The following is a 19,366-nucleotide window of genomic DNA, read 5'->3' on the forward strand; positions in this document are numbered from 1 at the left end:
TGTGTTGCAGGTACGGCAGTCCCGGAAACGTGACGAAGGAGTACTTTGAGTTTGCAGACTTCTTCCTGAACACATACTCAGTGGGCATCCAGCAGGTGAGCAGCGGCACCGAGCCTCCGTCTGTCCTTCCAGTGGCAGCATTAATGTGTTGTAGTTGTTAGTCTGCAGAGATAGTGAACCTCACTACGACTGGTGGAGGGTTTAGTTTGGAAGAAGAACAGTTGGTCTGTTCTTCTTGTTACTCTTTTAATACAACACAAATATAAAAGCAACTATTCTGTTTATTTTTCACCAGTTGAAGTCAAAGATCTCAGACTTCTTTTATCCTCATTAAAAGTCTCTGTCTCTGACTCTGTCCCTGCCTCTGCCTCAGTCCCTGACTCTGTCCCTGCCTCTGCCTCTGACTCTGCCTCAGTCCCTGACTCTGTCCCTGCCTCTGCCTCTGACTCTGCCTCAGTCCCTGACTCTGACTCTGTCCCTGCCTCTGACTCTGTCCCTGCCTCTGTCTCTGTCCCTGCCTCTGTCTCTGACTCTGTCCCTGTCCCTGCCTCTGCCTCAGCCCCTGACTCTGTCTCTGTCCCTGACTCTGTCTCTGACTCTGTCCCTGACTCTGACTATGTCCCTGCCCCTGACTCTGTCCCTGACTCTGACTCTGTCCCTGACTCTGTCCCTGACCCTGTCCCTGTCCCTAAGTCTGACTCTGTTTCTGTCTCTGTTTCCGTCCAGGTCCTACTGAAGGTGGTGGACCAGCACCGACAGAAGCAGTACGTCACCCCCCGCGTCCTGCAGCAGTCCCTCAACTACCTCAACCAGGGACTATCCCACTCCCTCACCTGGAAACAGATGAAGCCACACATGCAGGTAGGACGGGTGGAGGAGACCAAACCCCTTGGACAGACTCCAGTCATTTCTCCACTCAAACATCTTCATCTCTTCCACGTCTGTGTTGTTGTGTTGGTGGGAGAAGAGACGTCTCTGATGATCCTCCACAAACATCCTGCAGACCATCTGGACACTTTCATCAACCTCATTCAGTCTGAACTATATTTCTCTGAGCTCGCTGGACTTCAGCACTTTTCTCCTCTGATGAAGAGTTTCTTCATCAGAGCTCTCTGAACACGTTCATGACGAACTTTTATCTTTAAGGATCTACTCTGAACTTTAAGGAGAAATTCTTCTGAAAACCTCTCAATTCTAAGAATGTTCTCAGAGTTCGGTCACCAGGAGGAACTTTTAGTCCGAGGAGTGTTTGTGAATACGCCCCCTGGAGACTCAGGTGTGAACACAGTTAACCAGGTTAGGCTCCTCATTGGCTCATTGATGTATGTATATGATTCATATTGAAGCCAGGGAGACACAGTGCAGTTCAACAAACTTTACCTTCCTGAACTCTTCCAGGAAGTGATTTTCTTATAGATCTAATGAGGAGTGTTCCAACCCTCTCCTCCTCCCTGATGGTTGATTTAAAGACAATATATTTTCATGTGAACTCTCCTGAACCGTCTGAGGTGATGACGACCTTCGTCTCTTACAGACCATGTGCCAGGAGGTCATCTTCCCCCTCATGTGCTACAAGGACGAGGACGAGAAGCTGTGGCAGGAAGACCCCTACGAGTACATCCGCATGAAGTTCAGTGAGTGTCCGGCACCCTGCTGAGATAACATACCTGTAAGAGTCGGCCAGGTGGCTCAAACAAACCTGCTGCCAGGTGTTCCTGCAGGGAGAGGGGGTGGGGCCTATTCCAGACCCTCCTGTACAGTAAATCATTGGAGGAACTGTGTGTGCCTGCCTGCCTGCGTGTGTGTGTGTGTGTGTGTGTGTGCCTGTGTGTGTGTGTCTGTGTGTGTGTGTGTTGCAGACCTCTATGATGACCACGCCCTCCCTGCCACTGCTGCCCAGAGCCTCCTGTGTAAAGCAGCCCGCAAGAGGAAGGAGGTGAGGAGGAGCATTTTATACTCTTCCAGCTCATTGTTTTGGTTTTCGGATCCATGAACTGCACCATCAACAGATTCATGGAAACACGTTGCTGAATCCACTTCACTGGGAGACTGCAGAGACCCAAACAGGAAGTAGAGTGAATAATGGGCACCGTGTGAACTGATCATAACACCTTCAGGTCTTTAAGGTGGATCAGGAGGTTCTGGCTCGAGTGGGTCGAGGCTGTCTGAAGCTTAATGACATCAGGCTCCAAGCTGACACCAGTGTCTCAGGGTTTAGAGGTCAGGCTCGGAACGACTTGATATGATTGCTTGAAAAATGATTTAGTAAAAAAAAAAGTGCAGCAATGAATCTACTCTCATTTTAATCACTACTAATATAATTAGAATGAAAGATAACTGCAGCTGATCATGCTGCTGCAGACCAACAAACAAGACGGATATAATAATACACTTTATTTATAAAGCACCTTTTCAAACCAAGGTTACAAGAAGTTACAACCAGAAAATAACAGTATAAAACAGAATTAATAAAAACTACACAGAAAACAGTCATTCATTGGAGTGGAAAGTGCTTATGAAACAAGTTTTTAAAAGCTTCTTAATAATATAACTATCTTTCTAATGAGTGGGGGTAGACGGTTCCAGAGGGTGAAACTGAAACTCAACATTATCACATTAATCTGTGAAGACAGAAACATGCAGCTTTAGACTCCCACACGGATGCAACACCTCGGTGCTCCTCGGACATGTGAGGTCTGCTCTGTGACTTCCTGCCTGCAGCGTTACTCTCCTCCCTCAGGTCCTTCCTCAGATGATGGACTTCTGCCACCAGATCCTGATGGACCCCTCTGCTGACCCCCGTAGGAAGGACGGAGCGCTGCACTGCATCGGGGCCCTGGCTGAGCTCCTGCTGAAGGTACACACACACACACACACACACACACACACACACACACACACACACACTTTAGAGGAGACTGGAGGAGCTTTAATGGGTTTGAATGGGACTTCCTGTGTTTGTGTCATCGTACCATCGTACAGAAGCGGGTGTACAGGGAGCAGATGGAGCTGATGCTGCAGAACTACGTCTTCCCTCTGCTCAACTCTCCCATGGGTTACCTGCGAGCCAGGGTGAGTAAACCCCCCTCCCCCCTCCACAAAACTCCTCTCTGGACCTCTATTCAGGTCCTGCCCACTTTTTGTCAGGAATTTACCAAAGAGAAAAAAATAAAACACATAAGTGTTGGCATTTATTCTACAATTATTAGAGCCTTACGTTAGATCTCAATCTTTTAGGTCTGATATCTGCCAGGGTGGGTTTAGTAAGTACTGACTCCACAGGGTGTCAAACCTTTGTGTCTGTTTCAACATGTGATCATGTGATATGTTGTCTTTGGTCTATTTTCATTAACATATGAGTTTGATTTGATTTACAAATCATTTCATTTGGTTTTTTTTACATTTTACACAGCGTCACATTTAATTTTCAGGAAATGGGGTTGAACATGCAATAAGTGAAACATGATGTTAGGGGTGTGTGTGTGTGTGTGTGTGTGTCTGCAGTTCCTTCCTCCTCCTGGAATCCTTTTGATGCAGTCAGGCTGCAGTGAACATTAATATTTCAAACTCTTCATCTCGGAACCGCAGAAAAGTCTGAGCTGACCTCTGACCTCTGGATCCAGAAGTGATCCAGTTTGTACTTCTCAGTTCTGGTGCAGTTCACAGTGGAGAGGTTTGAGCTGTCATGGTGACGGATGCTCACGTTTCTGTTTGCTGGTGATTGTTTACATTTCTGTGATAGTTTTTGTCTCCTCGTGACTTCTTCCTTCAAGAAGCATCATTATAAAACTCAGAGACCCTCAGGGACCCTCAGAGACCCCCCAGGGATCCCCAGGGACTCTCAGGGACCCTCAGGGACCAAACACACAGTGATGCTAACGCGGCAGGCTGAAATACATCAGAAGGATCCTTTAAGGTGAAACGTTCCTGTACGCAGACCTCCTGCTGCTCCGGAGGTTTGATTGTGTGGTGACGTCTCTGTCCACTGTTGTCTGTAACTCTCTGACCAATCGTCTTCCCTCTGTGGCATCAAGTGACAGAGGAGCCAGCTCTGGTTATTCATTGGTTCCTCAACCATGTGTGACCTGCAGCAGAGGTCCTGTGGTTCAGAGTCACTGCATTTACTGTGAAGTGAAGTTCAATCATTCGTCTCTTCGTGCGTTTACCTTCAGTAGAATACCTTTTTAAACTGAGTTTGGATTTAGTTGTTGTGTTGGAGCTGATTTCACTCCTTGATGTTGATTTGATTTAGAATGAAGACATTCAGTCGTAAAACTAGTAGTGCTGCAGAGTTTTCAGCAGAGGGCGCCACCCCGCTGCTGAAGAAGTCACACGGGCTCCTGGACATCCTGCCTCCCCTGTGCGTCCTCCCCTGTGCGTCCTCCCCTGTGAGCCCTCCCCTGTGAGCCCTCCCCTGTGAGCCCTCCCCTGTGAGCCCTCCCCTGTGCGTCCTCCCCTGTGAGCCCTCCCCTGTGCGTCCTCCCCTGTGAGCCCTCCCCTGTGAGCCCTCCCCTGTGAGCCCTCCCCTGTGCGTCCTCCCCTGTGAGCCCTCCCCTGTGCGTCCTCCCCTGTGAGCCCTCCCCTGTGAGCCCTCCCCTGTGAGCCCTCCCCTGTGAGCCCTCCCCTGTGCGTCCTCCCCTGTGCGTCCTCCCCTGTGAGCCCTCCCCTGTGAGCCCTCCCCTGTGAGCCCTCCCCTGTGAGCCCTCCCCTGTGAGCCCTCCCCTGTGCGTCCTCCCCTGTGCGTCCTCCCCTGTGAGCCCTCCCCTGTGCGTCCTCCCCTGTGCGTCCTCCCCTGTGCGTCCTCCCCTGTGCGTCCTCCCCTGTGAGCCCTCCCCTGTGAGCCCTCCCCTGTGAGCCCTCCCCTGTGAGCCCTCCCCTGTGCGTCCTCCCCTGTGCGTCCTCCCCTGTGAGCCCTCCCCTGTGCGTCCTCCCCTGTGCGTCCTCCCCTGTGCGTCCTCCCCTGTGCGTCCTCCCCTGTGAGCCCTCCCCTGTGAGCCCTCCCCTGTGCGTCCTCCCCTGTGCGTCCTCCCCTGTGCGTCCTCCCTTGTGAGCCCTCCCCTGTGAGCCCTCCCCTGTGCGTCCTCCCCTGTGCGTCCTCCCCTGTGAGCCCTCCCCTGTGCGCCCTCCCCTGTGCGTCCTCCCCTGTGCGTCCTCCCCTGTGAGCCCTCCCCTGTGAGCCCTCCCCTGTGCGTCCTCCCCTGTGCGTCCTCCCCTGTGCGTCCTCCCCTGTGCGTCCTCCCCTGTGAGCCCTCCCCTGTGAGCCCTCCCTTGTGCGTCCTCCCCTGTGCGTCCTCCCCTGTGAGCCCTCCCCTGTGAGCCCTCCCCTGTGAGCCCTCCCCTGTGCGTCCTCCCCTGTGCGTCCTCCCCTGTGAGCCCTCCCCTGTGCGTCCTCCCCTGTGCGTCCTCCCCTGTGAGCCCTCCCCTGTGAGCCCTCCCCTGTGCGTCCTCCCCTGTGCGTCCTCCCCTGTGAGCCCTCCCCTGTGAGCCCTCCCCTGTGCGCCCTCCCCTGTGCGTCCTCCCCTGTGCGTCCTCCCCTGTGCGTCCTCCCCTGTGAGCCCTCCCCTGTGAGCCCTCCCCTGTGCGTCCTCCCCTGTGCGTCCTCCCCTGTGCGTCCTCCCTTGTGAGCCCTCCCCTGTGAGCCCTCCCCTGTGCGTCCTCCCCTGTGCGTCCTCCCCTGTGAGCCCTCCCCTGTGCGTCCTCCCCTGTGCGTCCTCCCCTGTGCGTCCTCCCCTGTGAGCCCTCCCCTGTGAGCCCTCCCCTGTGCGTCCTCCCCTGTGCGTCCTCCCCTGTGCGTCCTCCCCTGTGAGCCCTCCCCTGTGCGTCCTCCCCTGTGCGTCCTCCCCTGTGAGCCCTCCCCTGTGAGCCCTCCCCTGTGAGCCCTCCCTTGTGCGTCCTCCCCTGTGCGTCCTCCCCTGTGAGCCCTCCCCTGTGAGCCCTCCCCTGTGAGCCCTCCCCTGTGCGTCCTCCCCTGTGCGTCCTCCCCTGTGAGCCCTCCCCTGTGCGTCCTCCCCTGTGCGTCCTCCCCTGTGAGCCCTCCCCTGTGCGCCCTCCCCTGTGCGTCCTCCCCTGTGCGTCCTCCCCTGTGCGTCCTCCCCTGTGAGCCCTCCCCTGTGCGCCCTCCCCTGTGCGTCCTCCCCTGTGCGTCCTCCCCTGTGAGCCCTCCCCTGTGCGTCCTCCCCTGTGCGTCCTCCCCTGTGCGTCCTCCCCTGTGAGCCCTCCCCTGTGCGTCCTCCCCTGTGCGTCCTCCCCTGTGCGTCCTCCCCTGTGCGTCCTCCCCTGTGCGTCCTCCCCTGTGCGTCCTCCCCTGTGAGCCCTCCCCTGTGCGTCCTCCCCTGTGCGTCCTCCCCTGTGCGTCCTCCCCTGTGCGTCCTCCCCTGTGCGTCCTGTGGAGATGTTCCTAACCGGTGCTGCTCTTCTGTGTTCTGACAGTCCTGCTGGGTGCTGCACTGCTTCAGCCCGCTGCGTTTCCATGACGATCTGGTGCTGAGGAACGCCGTGGAGTTGGTGAAACAGGACCTGATCGACGACAAAGAGATGCCCGTCAAGGTGGAGGCCGCCATCGCTCTGCAGACGCTGGTCAGCAACCAGGAACAAGGTGTGTTCGGCTGGAAGCGTCCCAACACCGCTCTCCTCTTCAGGATGGGCCCCTGATGAAGACCATCACAGGATGTCACAACCACACTCTTCTTCTAATGTCTTCTTTTCAAACAAAGGTCCAAACACACCAAAATGGATGTTCACCTGTGATGAAGGACAGCAGGAAGTCCTCTAACATGAGGTTTCACTGGAAGCGTGAGACAAACACTGAAACATTCAGTCCTCAAAGAATAATCTAACCTTTCTGGGGACATTCGTTCACTTGTTTTCCAAAAATAAGATCAGAAGATTAATGACGATGTGTCAGGATGTGGTTAGCGTAGCTTAGCATAGAAGAGGGTGGAAACGGCTCCATTCAATGTGTCCACCTGTGGACAGCAGACATGTGACCTGTGTAATCTGATCCTCATTCAGTCAGACTGCACTTTTAGACAGTTTTTGGTAGTTGTTGGTGGTTACTATAGTAACCTTGGCTCCACCGACATTTGAATACTGATGACCAGTGTGTTGTAACAGCACCTGAAGCTGACATCCTCTGTGTGTGTGTGTGTGTGTGTGTGTGTGTGTGTGTGTGTGTGTGTGTGTGTGTGTGTGTGTGTGTGTGTGTGTAGCCAAGCTGTATGTGCGTCCGTACATCCGGCCCGTCATGCAGGAGCTGCTCCACGTGGTCAAAGAGACGGAGAACGACGACCTGACCAACGTGATCCAGAAGATGATCTGTGAGTACAACCAGGAAGTGGCGGCCATCGCTGTGGACATGACGCAGAACCTGGTAGGAACACAACACACACACCTCTCACAGTTTGGTATTTGACAACACATCACTGTGTGTGTGTGTGTGTGTGTGTGTGTGTGTGTGTGTGTGTGTGTGTGTGTGTGTGTGTGTGTGTTTGACGTCTGTGTGTCTCTAACACAGGCAGAGATCTTCACCAGAGTCCTGCAGAGCGACGAGTACGAGGAGAACGAGGACAAGACCGTCATGGCGCTGGGAATCCTGAGCACCATCGACACCATCCTCACTGTCATGGAGGACCACAAGGAGGTCTCACACACACACACACACACACACACACACACACACACACACACACACACACACACACACACACACACACACACACACACACACACACACACACACACACACACAGCTGGTGTCTGAACCTGTTCTCCTGTGGTGTTCAGATCACCCAGCAGCTGGAGGGAATCTGTCTGCAGGTGATCGGTCTGGTCCTGCAGAAGCCCATCATAGGTATGGCAGGTGTGTGTGCGGGAAGGGGGGGGTTCAAGGGGTTTTTACACACACACACACACACACACACACACACACACACACACACACACACAGAGACACACACACACACACACAGAGACACACACACACACAGAGACACACACACACACACACACACACACACACACACACACAGAGACACACACACACACACACACACACAGAGACACACACACACACACACACACACACACACACAGAGACACACACACACACACACACACACACACACAGAGACACACACACACACACACACACACACACAGAGACACACACACACAGACGTCCTGTTGTTTCTACATGTTGTACATCTGCTCCGTCTCATTCAGTGTCACTCGGTTCCTCCAAAGAGCCTGAGATCACATGACTGAGCTGTTCCAGCTGACCCATCACAGCCCTGCAGAGGAACAGCTGGTCTGTGATGGCACCAGGAGATTACATGCTCATGGACTTTCAGGGTTTCTGCTCGCTGCCTTATTGCTCTTGAGGAGAACCAATCGATGCCCCTGGGGTTTACGTTGTCCACCGCTGCCTCCAGAGGTTCTGCTCTGTCTGGACGTCATGACCCCGACACTAACCACCGTGTGGGCTCGGGGCATGCAGACACACCAGAAGGAGCTGAGCTGTTTCTGTTATGAAGAGGTGATGTCATGCACCTCTCCACCAATCACAGAGCTTTACTAAATCACTCCATGTTAAAGGTTAAGACTCAGTTTAAAGGTGAAGTTGGTAACAACACAGGACCTTTAAACCATTACAACAAACAGGTGTGTGTGAGTGTGTGTAGTTCTGTGTGAGTGTGTGTGTGTGTGAGTGTGTGTGTTTTTGTAGTTCTGTGTGTGTGTGTGTGTGTGTGTGTTTTTGTAGTTCTGTGTGTGTGTGTGTGTGTGTGTTTGTAGTTCTGTGTGTGTGTGTGTGTGTGTGTTTTTTTGTAGTTCTGTGTGTGTGTGTGTTTTTTTGTAGTTCTGTGTGTGTGTGTGTGTGTGTTTTTGTAGTTCTGTGTGTGTGTGTGTGTGTGTGTGTGTGTTTTTGTAGTTCTGTGTGTGTGTGTGTGTGTGTGTTTGTAGTTCTGTGTGTGTGTGTGTGTGTGTGTTTTTTTGTAGTTCTGTGTGTGTGTGTGTTTTTTTGTAGTTCTGTGTGTGTGTGTGTGTGTTTTTGTAGTTCTGTGTGTGTGTGTGTTTGTAGTTCTGTGTGTGTGTGTGTGTGTTTGTTTGTAGTTCTGTGTGTGTGTGTGTGTGTTTGTTTGTAGTTCTGTGTGTGTGTGTGTGTGTGTTTTTTTGTAGTTCTGTGTGTGTGTGTGTGTTTTTGTAGTTCTGTGTGTGTGTGTGTGTGTTTTTGTAGTTCTGTGTGTGTGTGTGTGTGTGTGTGTGTTTTTGTAGTTCTGTGTGTGGGCGCTCCACAGAAAGATCTGTAAATATGACAAAGTTGATTCATAGTTTTTGAAGTGTAGTGCATATTTACACCTGCAGGGGTCACCAGTGATTCCGCTTGGGTTTACTGTTGTTTATTGTTTTGGTTTTGTACTTTTTGACACCTGATGAGATGAAATGGATTCTAAATGGTCAGTTGGACTAAATGACGCCTCTTCAGTGCAGCTGCTGGTGACCTGTCTGTCAGAGATCATGTTCAGGGTTTCCTCTGGTGCAGGTACACAACCCAAACAACACACATTGTGTGTGTATGTGTGTGTTTGACCAGCAGAAGGTGTTTGAGTGCTGCTTCAGGTGGTTTACAGTCTGAGGTTTACATGCTGTTGGTGTTATATGATTAAAAAGGAATTGAATACATGAATGCACACAAGTGTGCTAATGTGTGTGCGTAAGAGAAAGTGAGACATTGTGGAGCATAGAAAGTATCTGTGTGTGTGTGTGTGTGTGTGTGTGTGTGTGTGTGTGTGTGTGTGTGTGTGTGTAATCCTGTTAATTGGAGCGGTTTGCCTTGCAGAGCAGTGGTTCTGGTACTAAATGGATTAACTGATAACCTGTGTTCAGGCAGAGGCTGATAACGCAGCAGGAGAGGATCCTAATGAACTAAATGAAAGACAAAAAGGTCATTTTTCTTCAGGAAATCTGTACCAAACACAAACACACACACACAGTTGTGCACTTTAACCCTAGCGTTATTGAGTGACTCCCCAGGGAGGGGGAGGAGCAGCTGAAATTCCAATCATCACACTTCCTGAGGGTGTTACAGCTGTGAGCCATGTGGATCTACTGTGAGCTGAGACACGTGATGAGATGTGACTTCATCAACCTTTAAAGACAGCAAACCCCGAAACAGTGGGACAAAGTACATTTATTCAAGTATTGCTTTAAAGTACAATTTTGTGGTACTTGTCCTTTCATATTTAACAGAAGTTGTATTGATCAGAGAAAACTTTCTAAAAACTCACAAATGCTGCTTTTGCTTTGAAAGAAGAGTATTAATACAATCTGTTTTCAAAAAGTAGTGACGCTGTGTAAAATGTAAATAAAAACAATGATGATTTGTAAATCACAAACTCATATTTAATTGCAAATAGACCAAAGACAACATATCAAATGTTGAAATGGAGAAATTCGATTGTTTTATGAAAAAAATTTAATTTTGAATTTGATTGCAGCAACACGTCTCTAAGAAGTTGGGACAGGGAAAGTTGTGTAGCGCCAGAAAAAACAAAAAACACCTTCCTCAACGTAAAACTACAAAGAATTAGTGGATTTCATCGTCTACGGTTCATAATATCATTAAAAGATTCAGAGAATCTGGAGAAATCTCTGAACACAAGGGACAAGGCTGGAAACCAATATTGGATGGTGGTGATCTTCGGGCCCTCAGGCAGCACTGCATTAAAAACACACTATTCTGGAGTGGAAATCACTGCATGGGCTCAGGAACACTTGTGAAAACCATCGTCTGTGAACACAGTTCATCGCTGCGTCCACAAATGCAGGTTAAAACTCTCCAAAGAAGAAACCAGATAGAAACATGATCCAGAAACACCGCCGCCTTCTCTGGACCGAGATCATTGAAGATGGACTGAGGTGAAGTGGACAACTGTCCTGAGGTCTGATGGATCACAATCTGAGATTCTGTTTGGAAATCATGAACGCTGCATCCTCCAGGTTAAAGAGGAGAGGGACCATCCAGCTTGTTATCAGCTCAGTTCTATAGCCAGCATCTGTGATGGTACAGGACATGGCACGATGGGAGGAACTAATGTCACCAGTTAAAGACATCCGCCTCCATTTCTGTGATATAAACGTGTGTGTGTGTGTGTGTGTGTGTGTGAGAGAGAGAGAGAGAGAGAGAGAGAGATCTTCATCACCATCCTCTCTTCTCCCTGCAGAGTTCTACGAGGAGATCCTGTCGCTGGCGTTTGGCCTCACCTGTCAGACCATCTCCCCCCAGATGTGGCAGCTGCTGGGCGTCCTGTATGAGGTCTTCCAGCACGACTGCTTCGACTACTTCACTGGTACGTTACCCACCACGTTACCACACGGGCCTGAGCGGCTGGCTGTGGCCGAGTACCACCTGTTCTGGTCAGCATATTTAACATCAGACTACTTTGCATTTGTACATTCAGTACAAACTGTCCTGACCTGTTACTTAACTACTTCCAGTAACTACCTCCAGTAACCACCTCCAGTAACTACTTCCAGTAACTACCTCCAGTAACCACCTCCAGTAACTACTTCCAGTAACTACCTCCAGTAACCACCTCCAGTAACTAATAGTGACTCAGACTTCAGTGTTTTCTCCAAAAAGATGCTGAAGCTAAAATACATGGCTGATTGTTTGTCTTACAGATATGATGCCTCTTTTGCACAACTACGTTACCGTGGATACGGACATGCTCCTGTCCAACCCGAAGCACTTGGAGGTCATCTACAACATGTGCAAAAAGGTCGGGTTTTGAACGTGTTCACTCACAGCTCAGAACTCACTCAGTGAACATCCTGACGGCTCAACGGCTTCTCAACCTTTGACCTGTTGCAGGTGCTGACCATCGATGCAGGTGAGGACGCGGAGTGTCACGCTGCCAAACTGTTGGAGGTCATCATCCTACAGTGCAGAGGAAGAGGCATCGACCAGGTCAGAGTGGCTCCACAGTGTACACACCTTTATCTGGGATCCACTTATACAGGAACCACAGTGACGAGTTGACATGTTTGCTGACGTTTACAGAAAGGTCAGAGGTCGTGGAGGTTCATGTCTGGTTGGATATTCAGCTGATCTTTTGCAGTTTTAGTCATGTAGAGTTTGTCTTCATAACTTAGATAATAACCTACGTCTGAGGAACATGTTGATCCACCAAACAACCTCTGCTTTTCCCTCTGTGTCTTTGTTTTTCCTGTTAGCTTGATAAACTTCATCGTCCACGTTGCCCAGCAACAGTGTTTTTCCGACTTAACCACTTGAACGCCAAGCATAATGTGCACACGACTTCCCATGTTGGAACCACAGACTGTTTATAAAAGTGTTCGTAGCTTCAGGTCTGTAAAATGGTTCTGATCCAGAAGTGTCTTCAGCTGCAATACCAGCGAGTGCCACTAGAGGTCGGCTCCAAAAAGCCTCCGGCTCCATAGACTCCCATTCAACTTCTCTCATCAAATCCAAAGTGAATAAAATGTGTCCATCAGTTATCTCGGTGTTGTTAGCTAAAGTCACTCCTTCTTATTAGTTTTCTGGAGGTCCATCTGAAAATAATCCCTCATTCATTAGAAAAGAAGATTCAAGAAGACCTGTTTTTGGGGGCGTGTCTGTTTGATTGACAGGCCTGTGGTGACATCACTGCTGTTGTTGCTTGGTTACAACCTCCCACCGCCACAGGAACTCAAACGTCCACTTATGTGCTCCTGTGAGATGATTTCAAACAGGACTGTGGCATGCATCTTCCTACCACAGTTGGTTTCTCCCAGCACAAACGACAATAGTCAGATGAATTCTTGTCTCCAAGGTGTTTATTTCCACCAGAACCATACACTACCTACATACACACTTTCTGTGTACTGATCTGTCTCACAGCCACCCTGCTGCTCCGTGTCCTCCCTCGTGTCTGGTGTCCTCTACTCCCTTTTATCAAACCAGAGAGGGACAATCGGGGATCAGTTTCAGCTGAGGCCCATTAGGCCTCTTCCAGGCACCGTTCCCTGAACCACACCCCCAATCAGTCCCTCCTGCAGCTGAGCCAAACCATGCCCTGCCACCACAAGGACATTTCATGCTTCCAGTGAGTCATTTAGAGCGTGTTGTGATGTCAGAAGTCCAAAGCTGAATGTTTGTAGAAGTCCAGATGTCTTCATCCTGTCTGCTTTACAACTGCTTCTTTCTAACATCATCACTGCCCTGCCGGTGCTTCCCTCCTGCAGTGCATCCCTCTGTTCGTGGAGGTGGTGCTGGAGCGCTTGATGCGGGGGGTGAAGTCCAGCGAGCTGAGGACTATGTGTCTGCAAGTGGCCATCGCTGCTCTGTACTACAACCCAGCGCTGCTCCTCCACACCATGGACAACATGCACTTCCCACACAACCCGCAGCCCATCACGGCCCACTTCATCAACCAGTGGATGAACGACACCGAGTTCTTCCTGGGGTGAGCAGCAAGCTGCCTGAGTTAGTCAGGGAGGAATGTTGTGGATGAAACGAGGCTCACAGGTTTCACTCAGAGTTCACAGGAGTGTGGTTTAAATGTTCTTATAGGAATGTTGATTGCATGTTTGGTTGTCATTGAATGAGCGGCATGAATGTGACGAGTACAGTTTGGGGGGATGGACAGTTTTATTTGTATGAATCTGTACAGATCTGACAGTTAATCATCTGCAGGGTTAGAAACAAACAAATACATTTGTTGTTGTGAAGTCGGTATGACGGGTGACGACTTGTGCTCTCACTAACTGTCACTAACTAGACTGTAAGATAAGATGAGATAGAAGATCAAGATAAAGGACAGGACAGTTAGTTGTTACAACATCTTAAGAATAGAGGCAGGAAAAAGAAAAGTACACAGAAAGACAAAATTACAAATATGCAAGCAATAAAAAAAGAATAGAATAAAAATGAATTAATTTTCTTAGAAAATTGTACAAAAATAAAAACTATGTAGACAAAATAAATAATAAACACCCTAATATGTAGAGAATGTAAAGGAAAACATAATTATTGCATATATATTGCATATATATACACATATATATATACATACATATATATATATATATACATATATATATATATATATACATACATATATATATATATATATATGTATGTATATACACATACACGCACACACGTACCCAATATCCTGCTCAAAAGGTATGTTAAACAGCTGATTGAAGGGATTGTTGTTTGATTTGTGCGTTCTAGCTACTGCTAAGCTAATGTACAAACTATTTCCCCGTTTATTGGATTTAAAAAAGGGATCTTATGAATGTAATGTGTGATTGTAAACAATGCAGCAGCTGAATCTAATCATTATGGAGAACAATGAGATGTTTTTTTATGCTTATATAAAGCTTTCTGAGAGTGAGATGAGAATAGTGATGTCATTCTCATGTCTGTGTTAGTTGCACAGCTGGAGTTTAGCCTAGCTTAGCATAAGGACAGGAAGCAGAGAGAAAGGGCCGGTCTGGCTCTGATGCCAAGGGAGGGGAGAAGACTACAGAGGAAAAAAGTCCAACATCTACCAGCACATTTTCATTCGTTCCTTTAGTGAAGTGTAACACTGGTTTGAGGGGTTTTAGTTGTTGATTTGATGGAACATGTAGAGAAGCGCTGCACACGGAGGAAGAAGTAGTTCCAGATGCAAAAAAAAAAAATCAACTTTTTAAAAGAATTTGTCTGTGAGCTGTTAAGATGATAGTTGGTATATTTTTTTTTATCTTTGGATAGAGCCATGCTAGCAGTTTCCACCTGCTTCCAGTCTTTATGCTAAGCGAGGCTAAAAACCTTGCGTAATCAACTCCCACATTAGATATCTGTCGTCTCATTTCATCCTCAGACAAGAAACCGGCTTCATTCTTTAATTCTGAATATTGTTTAGCTTCATCGCTGCTTTCCGTTAACCCAGTCAGTCCCAGGAGGTGTTCATGGATCTTTAGGACGTCCCCTCACTGTCTGTCCTCTGTCCTGTCCCCGATCCACTCCCCAGACTCCATGACAGGAAGATGTGCATCATTGGGCTGAGCGTGCTGATGGAGCTGCCCAGCCGGCCGGCGGTTCTGGAGGGAGTCGCTGCCCAGATCGTCCCCTCCATCCTGCTGCTGTTCCTGGGCCTCAAACACCTCTACGCCTCCCGCCTCATCAACAAACCGGACCTGCTGGCCCGCGCCGGGGCTCAGGACGAAGACCAGAACGGTGAGACGAGATCAGGGAGGAGGAGAATGAATACAGACAGATGAAGCAGGTAGACTCAGTAACTAAATGAATGGAGACTCTCTTCCTCTGCGTGAGCTCTGATTGGCTGCAGCACATTCACCGTCTCTCCCACTGGCTGCACTCGGCTTCAGTCGAGCGTGAAGGAATCCGATCCCTGAAGCAGCTTGCTGCTGGTGGAGCAGACTGATAAATGACGTCTTTAAAAGGCTTCGATTTCATGGCATTAAATGCTGCTGAACGTTCTTAATAGAAAAGGTCACATTTCCTCCGGTGAGAAGTGGTTCTGCTTTGAACTGCTGTTAGTCGGGAGAGAAGGAAACGAAAGGAGCAAATATCATCAGTAGAACAACGCTGTGACCTCACGCCTTCGTCTGGCAGATGTTTGTTTGGAAATAATTCAGCTCACACATAACGACGAATTGGACAAACTCTGAAAACTGTCCATGAAACATGCTGACATGAGTCCATATACACAATATTGTGAACAACACGCTGACGTGACCGTTCACATTCGGAGGGAATTTATTCAGCAGCTGTGGTTCCGGCAGATGTACTGTTACATGTAGTATGTACTGTTACATGTAGTATGTACTGTCACATGTAGTATGTACTGTCACATGTAGTATGTACTGTCACATGTAGTATGTACTGTTACATGTGGTATGTACTGTTACTTGTGGTATGTACTGTTACATGTGGTATCTGTTACATATAGTATGTACTGTTACATGTAATATCTGTTACATGTAATATCTGTTACATGTAGTATGTACTGTTACATGTAACATCTGTTACATGTAGTATGTACTGTTACATGTAGTATGTACTGTTACATGTAATATGTTACATGTAGTATGTACTGTTACATGTAATATCTGTTACATATAGTATGTACTGTTACATGTAGTATGTACTGTTACATGTAGTATGGACTGTTACATGTAATATGTTACATGTAGTATGGACTGTTATATGTAATATGTTACATGTAGTATGGACTGTTACATGTAATATGTTACATGTAGTATGGACTGTTACATGTAATATGTTACATGTAGTATGGACTGTTACATGTAGTATGGACTGTTACATGTAGTATGTTACATGTAGTATGGACTGTTACATGTAGTATGGACTGTTACATGTAGTATGGACTGTTACATGTAATATGTTACATGTAGTATGGACTGTTACATGTAGTATGGACTGTTACATGTAGTATGTACTGTTACATGTAGTATGTACTGTTACATGTAGTATGTACTGTTACATGTGGTATGTACTGTTACATGTAATATCTGTTACATGTAGTATGTACTGTTACGTGTAATATCTGTTACATGTAGTATGGACTGTTATATGTAGTATGGACTGTTACATGTAATATGTTACATGTAGTATGGACTGTTATATGTAATATGTTACATGTAGTATGGACTGTTACATGTAGTATGGACTGTTATATGTAATATGTTACATGTAGTATGGACTGTTACATGTAATATGTTACATGTAGCATGTACTGTTACATGTAGTATGTACTGTTACATGTAGTATGGACTGTTACATGTAATATGTTACATGTAATATGGACTGTTACATGTAGTATGGACTGTTACATGTAATATCTGTTACATGTAGTATGTACTGTTACATGTAGTATGTACTGTTACATGTAATATCTGTTACATGTAGTATGTACTGTTACATGTAGTATGTACTGTTACATGTAATATCTGTTACATGTAGTATGTACTGTTACATGTAATATCTGTTACATGTAGTATGTACTGTTACATGTAGTATGTACTGTTACATGTAATATCTGTTACATGTAGTATGTACTGTTACATGTAGTATGTACTGTTACATGTAATATCTGTTACATGTAGTGTAGGTCGTGACCTCTGGGCTCAGTCCCTTCCTGTGATGGCTGACCCTCTTCCATCCTAACACCTGCCTCATGTTGTGTGAACAGAGGAGATTCCCAGTGATGAAGACGAGGTGAATGAGAACCGTAACGCCATGCATCAGCAGTCCAGCATGCCGGCGGGCCAGGGAGGCGAAGACGACGAGGACGACGAGGATGAGGACGACTACTGGGATGAAGAGGGCTTTGAGGGGACGCCGCTGGAAGAGTACAGCACACCTCTGGACTACGACAACGGAGAGGACGAGTACCAGTTCTTCACCTCGGCCCTGCTCAGTGAGTCCCACATTCAATCACAGGAAGTCTGTCTCTCCTGGTTCTATGAGACCAGAGGAGGAAGAACTGCACGAAGGCACCTTCAAACAGTGTACTGCACCTTTAAGACAGTGAGTTTTATATATATGTATATATGTATGTATGTATGTATATATATGTATGTGTGTGTGTGTGTGTGTGTGTGTGTGTGTGTGTGTGTGTGTTAGGGGTCCAGAACACGGATGCAGCGTGGTACCAGTGTTTGACGGCTCCTCTCAGCGATGACCAGAAGAAACAGCTGCAGGAGATCTACAGCATCTCTCAGCAGAGGAGGAGCACCGCTGCCAAGGGACAGTGGTGAGTGTGTGGGTGGGTGTGGGTGGATGTGGTGGGTGGGGTACAGAGATGCAGACAGAGGAAGAGTGATGCTCAGAAGTTGAGTTAGACTTCTCTGAACATCAGCCTGAGTTCCTAGTTGATCCTAGTTGTTCCGAGTTGTTGCTTGGATGCATTAGTGCACATGGCATGGGTAGCTTGAACATCTGGAAGGAAGCATTAATGCTGAATGATATATTCAGGTTTTGGAGCAACATATGCTGCCATCCAGACAACGTCTCTTTCAGGGAAGGTCTTGTTTATTTCAGCAGAACAACGTCCAACCACATTCTGCACGTATTCCAACAGCATGGTTCTCTAGTAGAAGAGTCCGCTGATAAACTGGCCTCCTGCAGTCCAGACCTGTCAATCATTGAAAACATCTGGAGCATCAGGACATGAACAATACAACAAAGGAGACCCTGAACTGTTGACCAGCTGAAAACCTCCATCAGGCCAGAATGGGACCACATTTCACTTTCAAAACTCCAGAAACTGCTCTCCTCAGTTCCCAAAGGTTTCCAGAGTGTTGTTAAAAGAAGAGTTGATGCAGCTCAGTGGTGAACATCATCCTGGAACAACTTTATAGAGACGTGTTGCTGACATCAGATTCAAAATGAGATTATATTTAATAAAACAATAATATCTCAGTTTCTACATTTGATATGTTGTCTTTGGTCTATTTTCTATTAAATAGGAGTTTATATGTTTTAAAAATCATCAATGTTTTTATTTACATTTTACACAGCTTGTAGTTCAGTTTATAGCAGTTTAATGCCTAGAGGGGCCTTTAAAGTGCCCCTCAGTTTTGACCTCACTCTGGTTCTGGTTTCAGAGTTCTGGACAGACGGACGGCTGCAGACGTGGAGGACAGGTCACAGAACGGGGGCAGAAAAGGAACTGGTCTGACCTGAAGTGGATTTCAGTCCAATCTGAACAATCTCAGTCCAGCTCAGACCACATGAGGCTTCACGGATCCCATCAGAACCAGACCGAGCAGCGGACAGTGGGCTCAGAGCAGTCGGGGACTGGTGGACTGTACAGGACCCGACTGGAATATTCTGACACCAGGACCGGACCCGTGTGTGTGTGTGTGTGTGTGTGTGTGTGTGTGTGTGTGTGTGTGTGTGTGTGTGTAGGTCTGCATTATAAATGTAAATGTTCTTGACCAGCAGAATTCGTTATGGTTTTTGTACAGTGCAGTCCGTTGGTGAGAGAGTGTGTGTGTGTGTGTGTGTGTGTGTGTGTGTGTGTGTGTGTGTGTGTTGGTACTGTAAGTACTTTGTCTCCGTCTCTATAGCCGAACACTTTTTATCATCTCATGAAGCGACTGAGCAGCAGGAGGAGCATCATGTCTGTCAGGGTGCTTTGTATACTGACTGTCGATGGACTGGGAGGTCAAAGGTCAAAGACGTGCGGCCTCCAACTGAGACATCACGCGTATGAAATGTAAAACGGGAGCGGGATGTTTTTGTCGTTCTGTTTCTTCCTTTGACTTTTTGTTTTTGTAACGTTTTTCAGAACTAATTTAAGAAAATCATAAAAGTTCATGTAACATT

At 47.8% G+C, this 19,366-nt stretch overlaps 1 protein-coding gene across 2 annotated transcripts in view; it reads left to right on the forward strand.

Moving 5' to 3' along the window:
• ipo8 (importin 8) overlaps positions 1 to 19,366 on the forward strand; it is a 32,691-nt gene extending 13,325 nt beyond the window's left edge. Inside the window, exons 8-25 of one of the 2 annotated variants that reach the window (XM_069156341.1) lie at positions 11 to 95; positions 727 to 861; positions 1,535 to 1,634; positions 1,860 to 1,936; positions 2,741 to 2,857; positions 2,983 to 3,072; positions 6,430 to 6,595; positions 7,209 to 7,369; positions 7,514 to 7,639; positions 7,783 to 7,858; positions 11,220 to 11,345; positions 11,680 to 11,777; positions 11,870 to 11,965; positions 13,243 to 13,463; positions 15,021 to 15,226; positions 17,226 to 17,453; positions 17,660 to 17,789; positions 18,643 to 19,366. In XM_069156341.1, coding sequence (XP_069012442.1) covers positions 11 to 95; positions 727 to 861; positions 1,535 to 1,634; positions 1,860 to 1,936; positions 2,741 to 2,857; positions 2,983 to 3,072; positions 6,430 to 6,595; positions 7,209 to 7,369; positions 7,514 to 7,639; positions 7,783 to 7,858; positions 11,220 to 11,345; positions 11,680 to 11,777; positions 11,870 to 11,965; positions 13,243 to 13,463; positions 15,021 to 15,226; positions 17,226 to 17,453; positions 17,660 to 17,789; position 18,643 — 2,239 coding nt within the window. In that variant the 3' untranslated portion in view covers positions 18,644 to 19,366. The remainder of the gene's footprint in view (positions 1 to 10; positions 96 to 726; positions 862 to 1,534; positions 1,635 to 1,859; positions 1,937 to 2,740; positions 2,858 to 2,982; positions 3,073 to 6,429; positions 6,596 to 7,208; positions 7,370 to 7,513; positions 7,640 to 7,782; positions 7,859 to 11,219; positions 11,346 to 11,679; positions 11,778 to 11,869; positions 11,966 to 13,242; positions 13,464 to 15,020; positions 15,227 to 17,225; positions 17,454 to 17,659; positions 17,790 to 18,642) is intronic. The other variant, XM_069156343.1, reaches the window with a different exon arrangement.

This window comes from Embiotoca jacksoni, unplaced genomic scaffold (assembly GCF_022577435.1).
Source record: "Embiotoca jacksoni isolate LCO1_2020_lvr unplaced genomic scaffold, fEmbJac1.0.p SCAF_21, whole genome shotgun sequence".
Taxonomy (NCBI): domain Eukaryota; kingdom Metazoa; phylum Chordata; class Actinopteri; family Embiotocidae; genus Embiotoca; species Embiotoca jacksoni.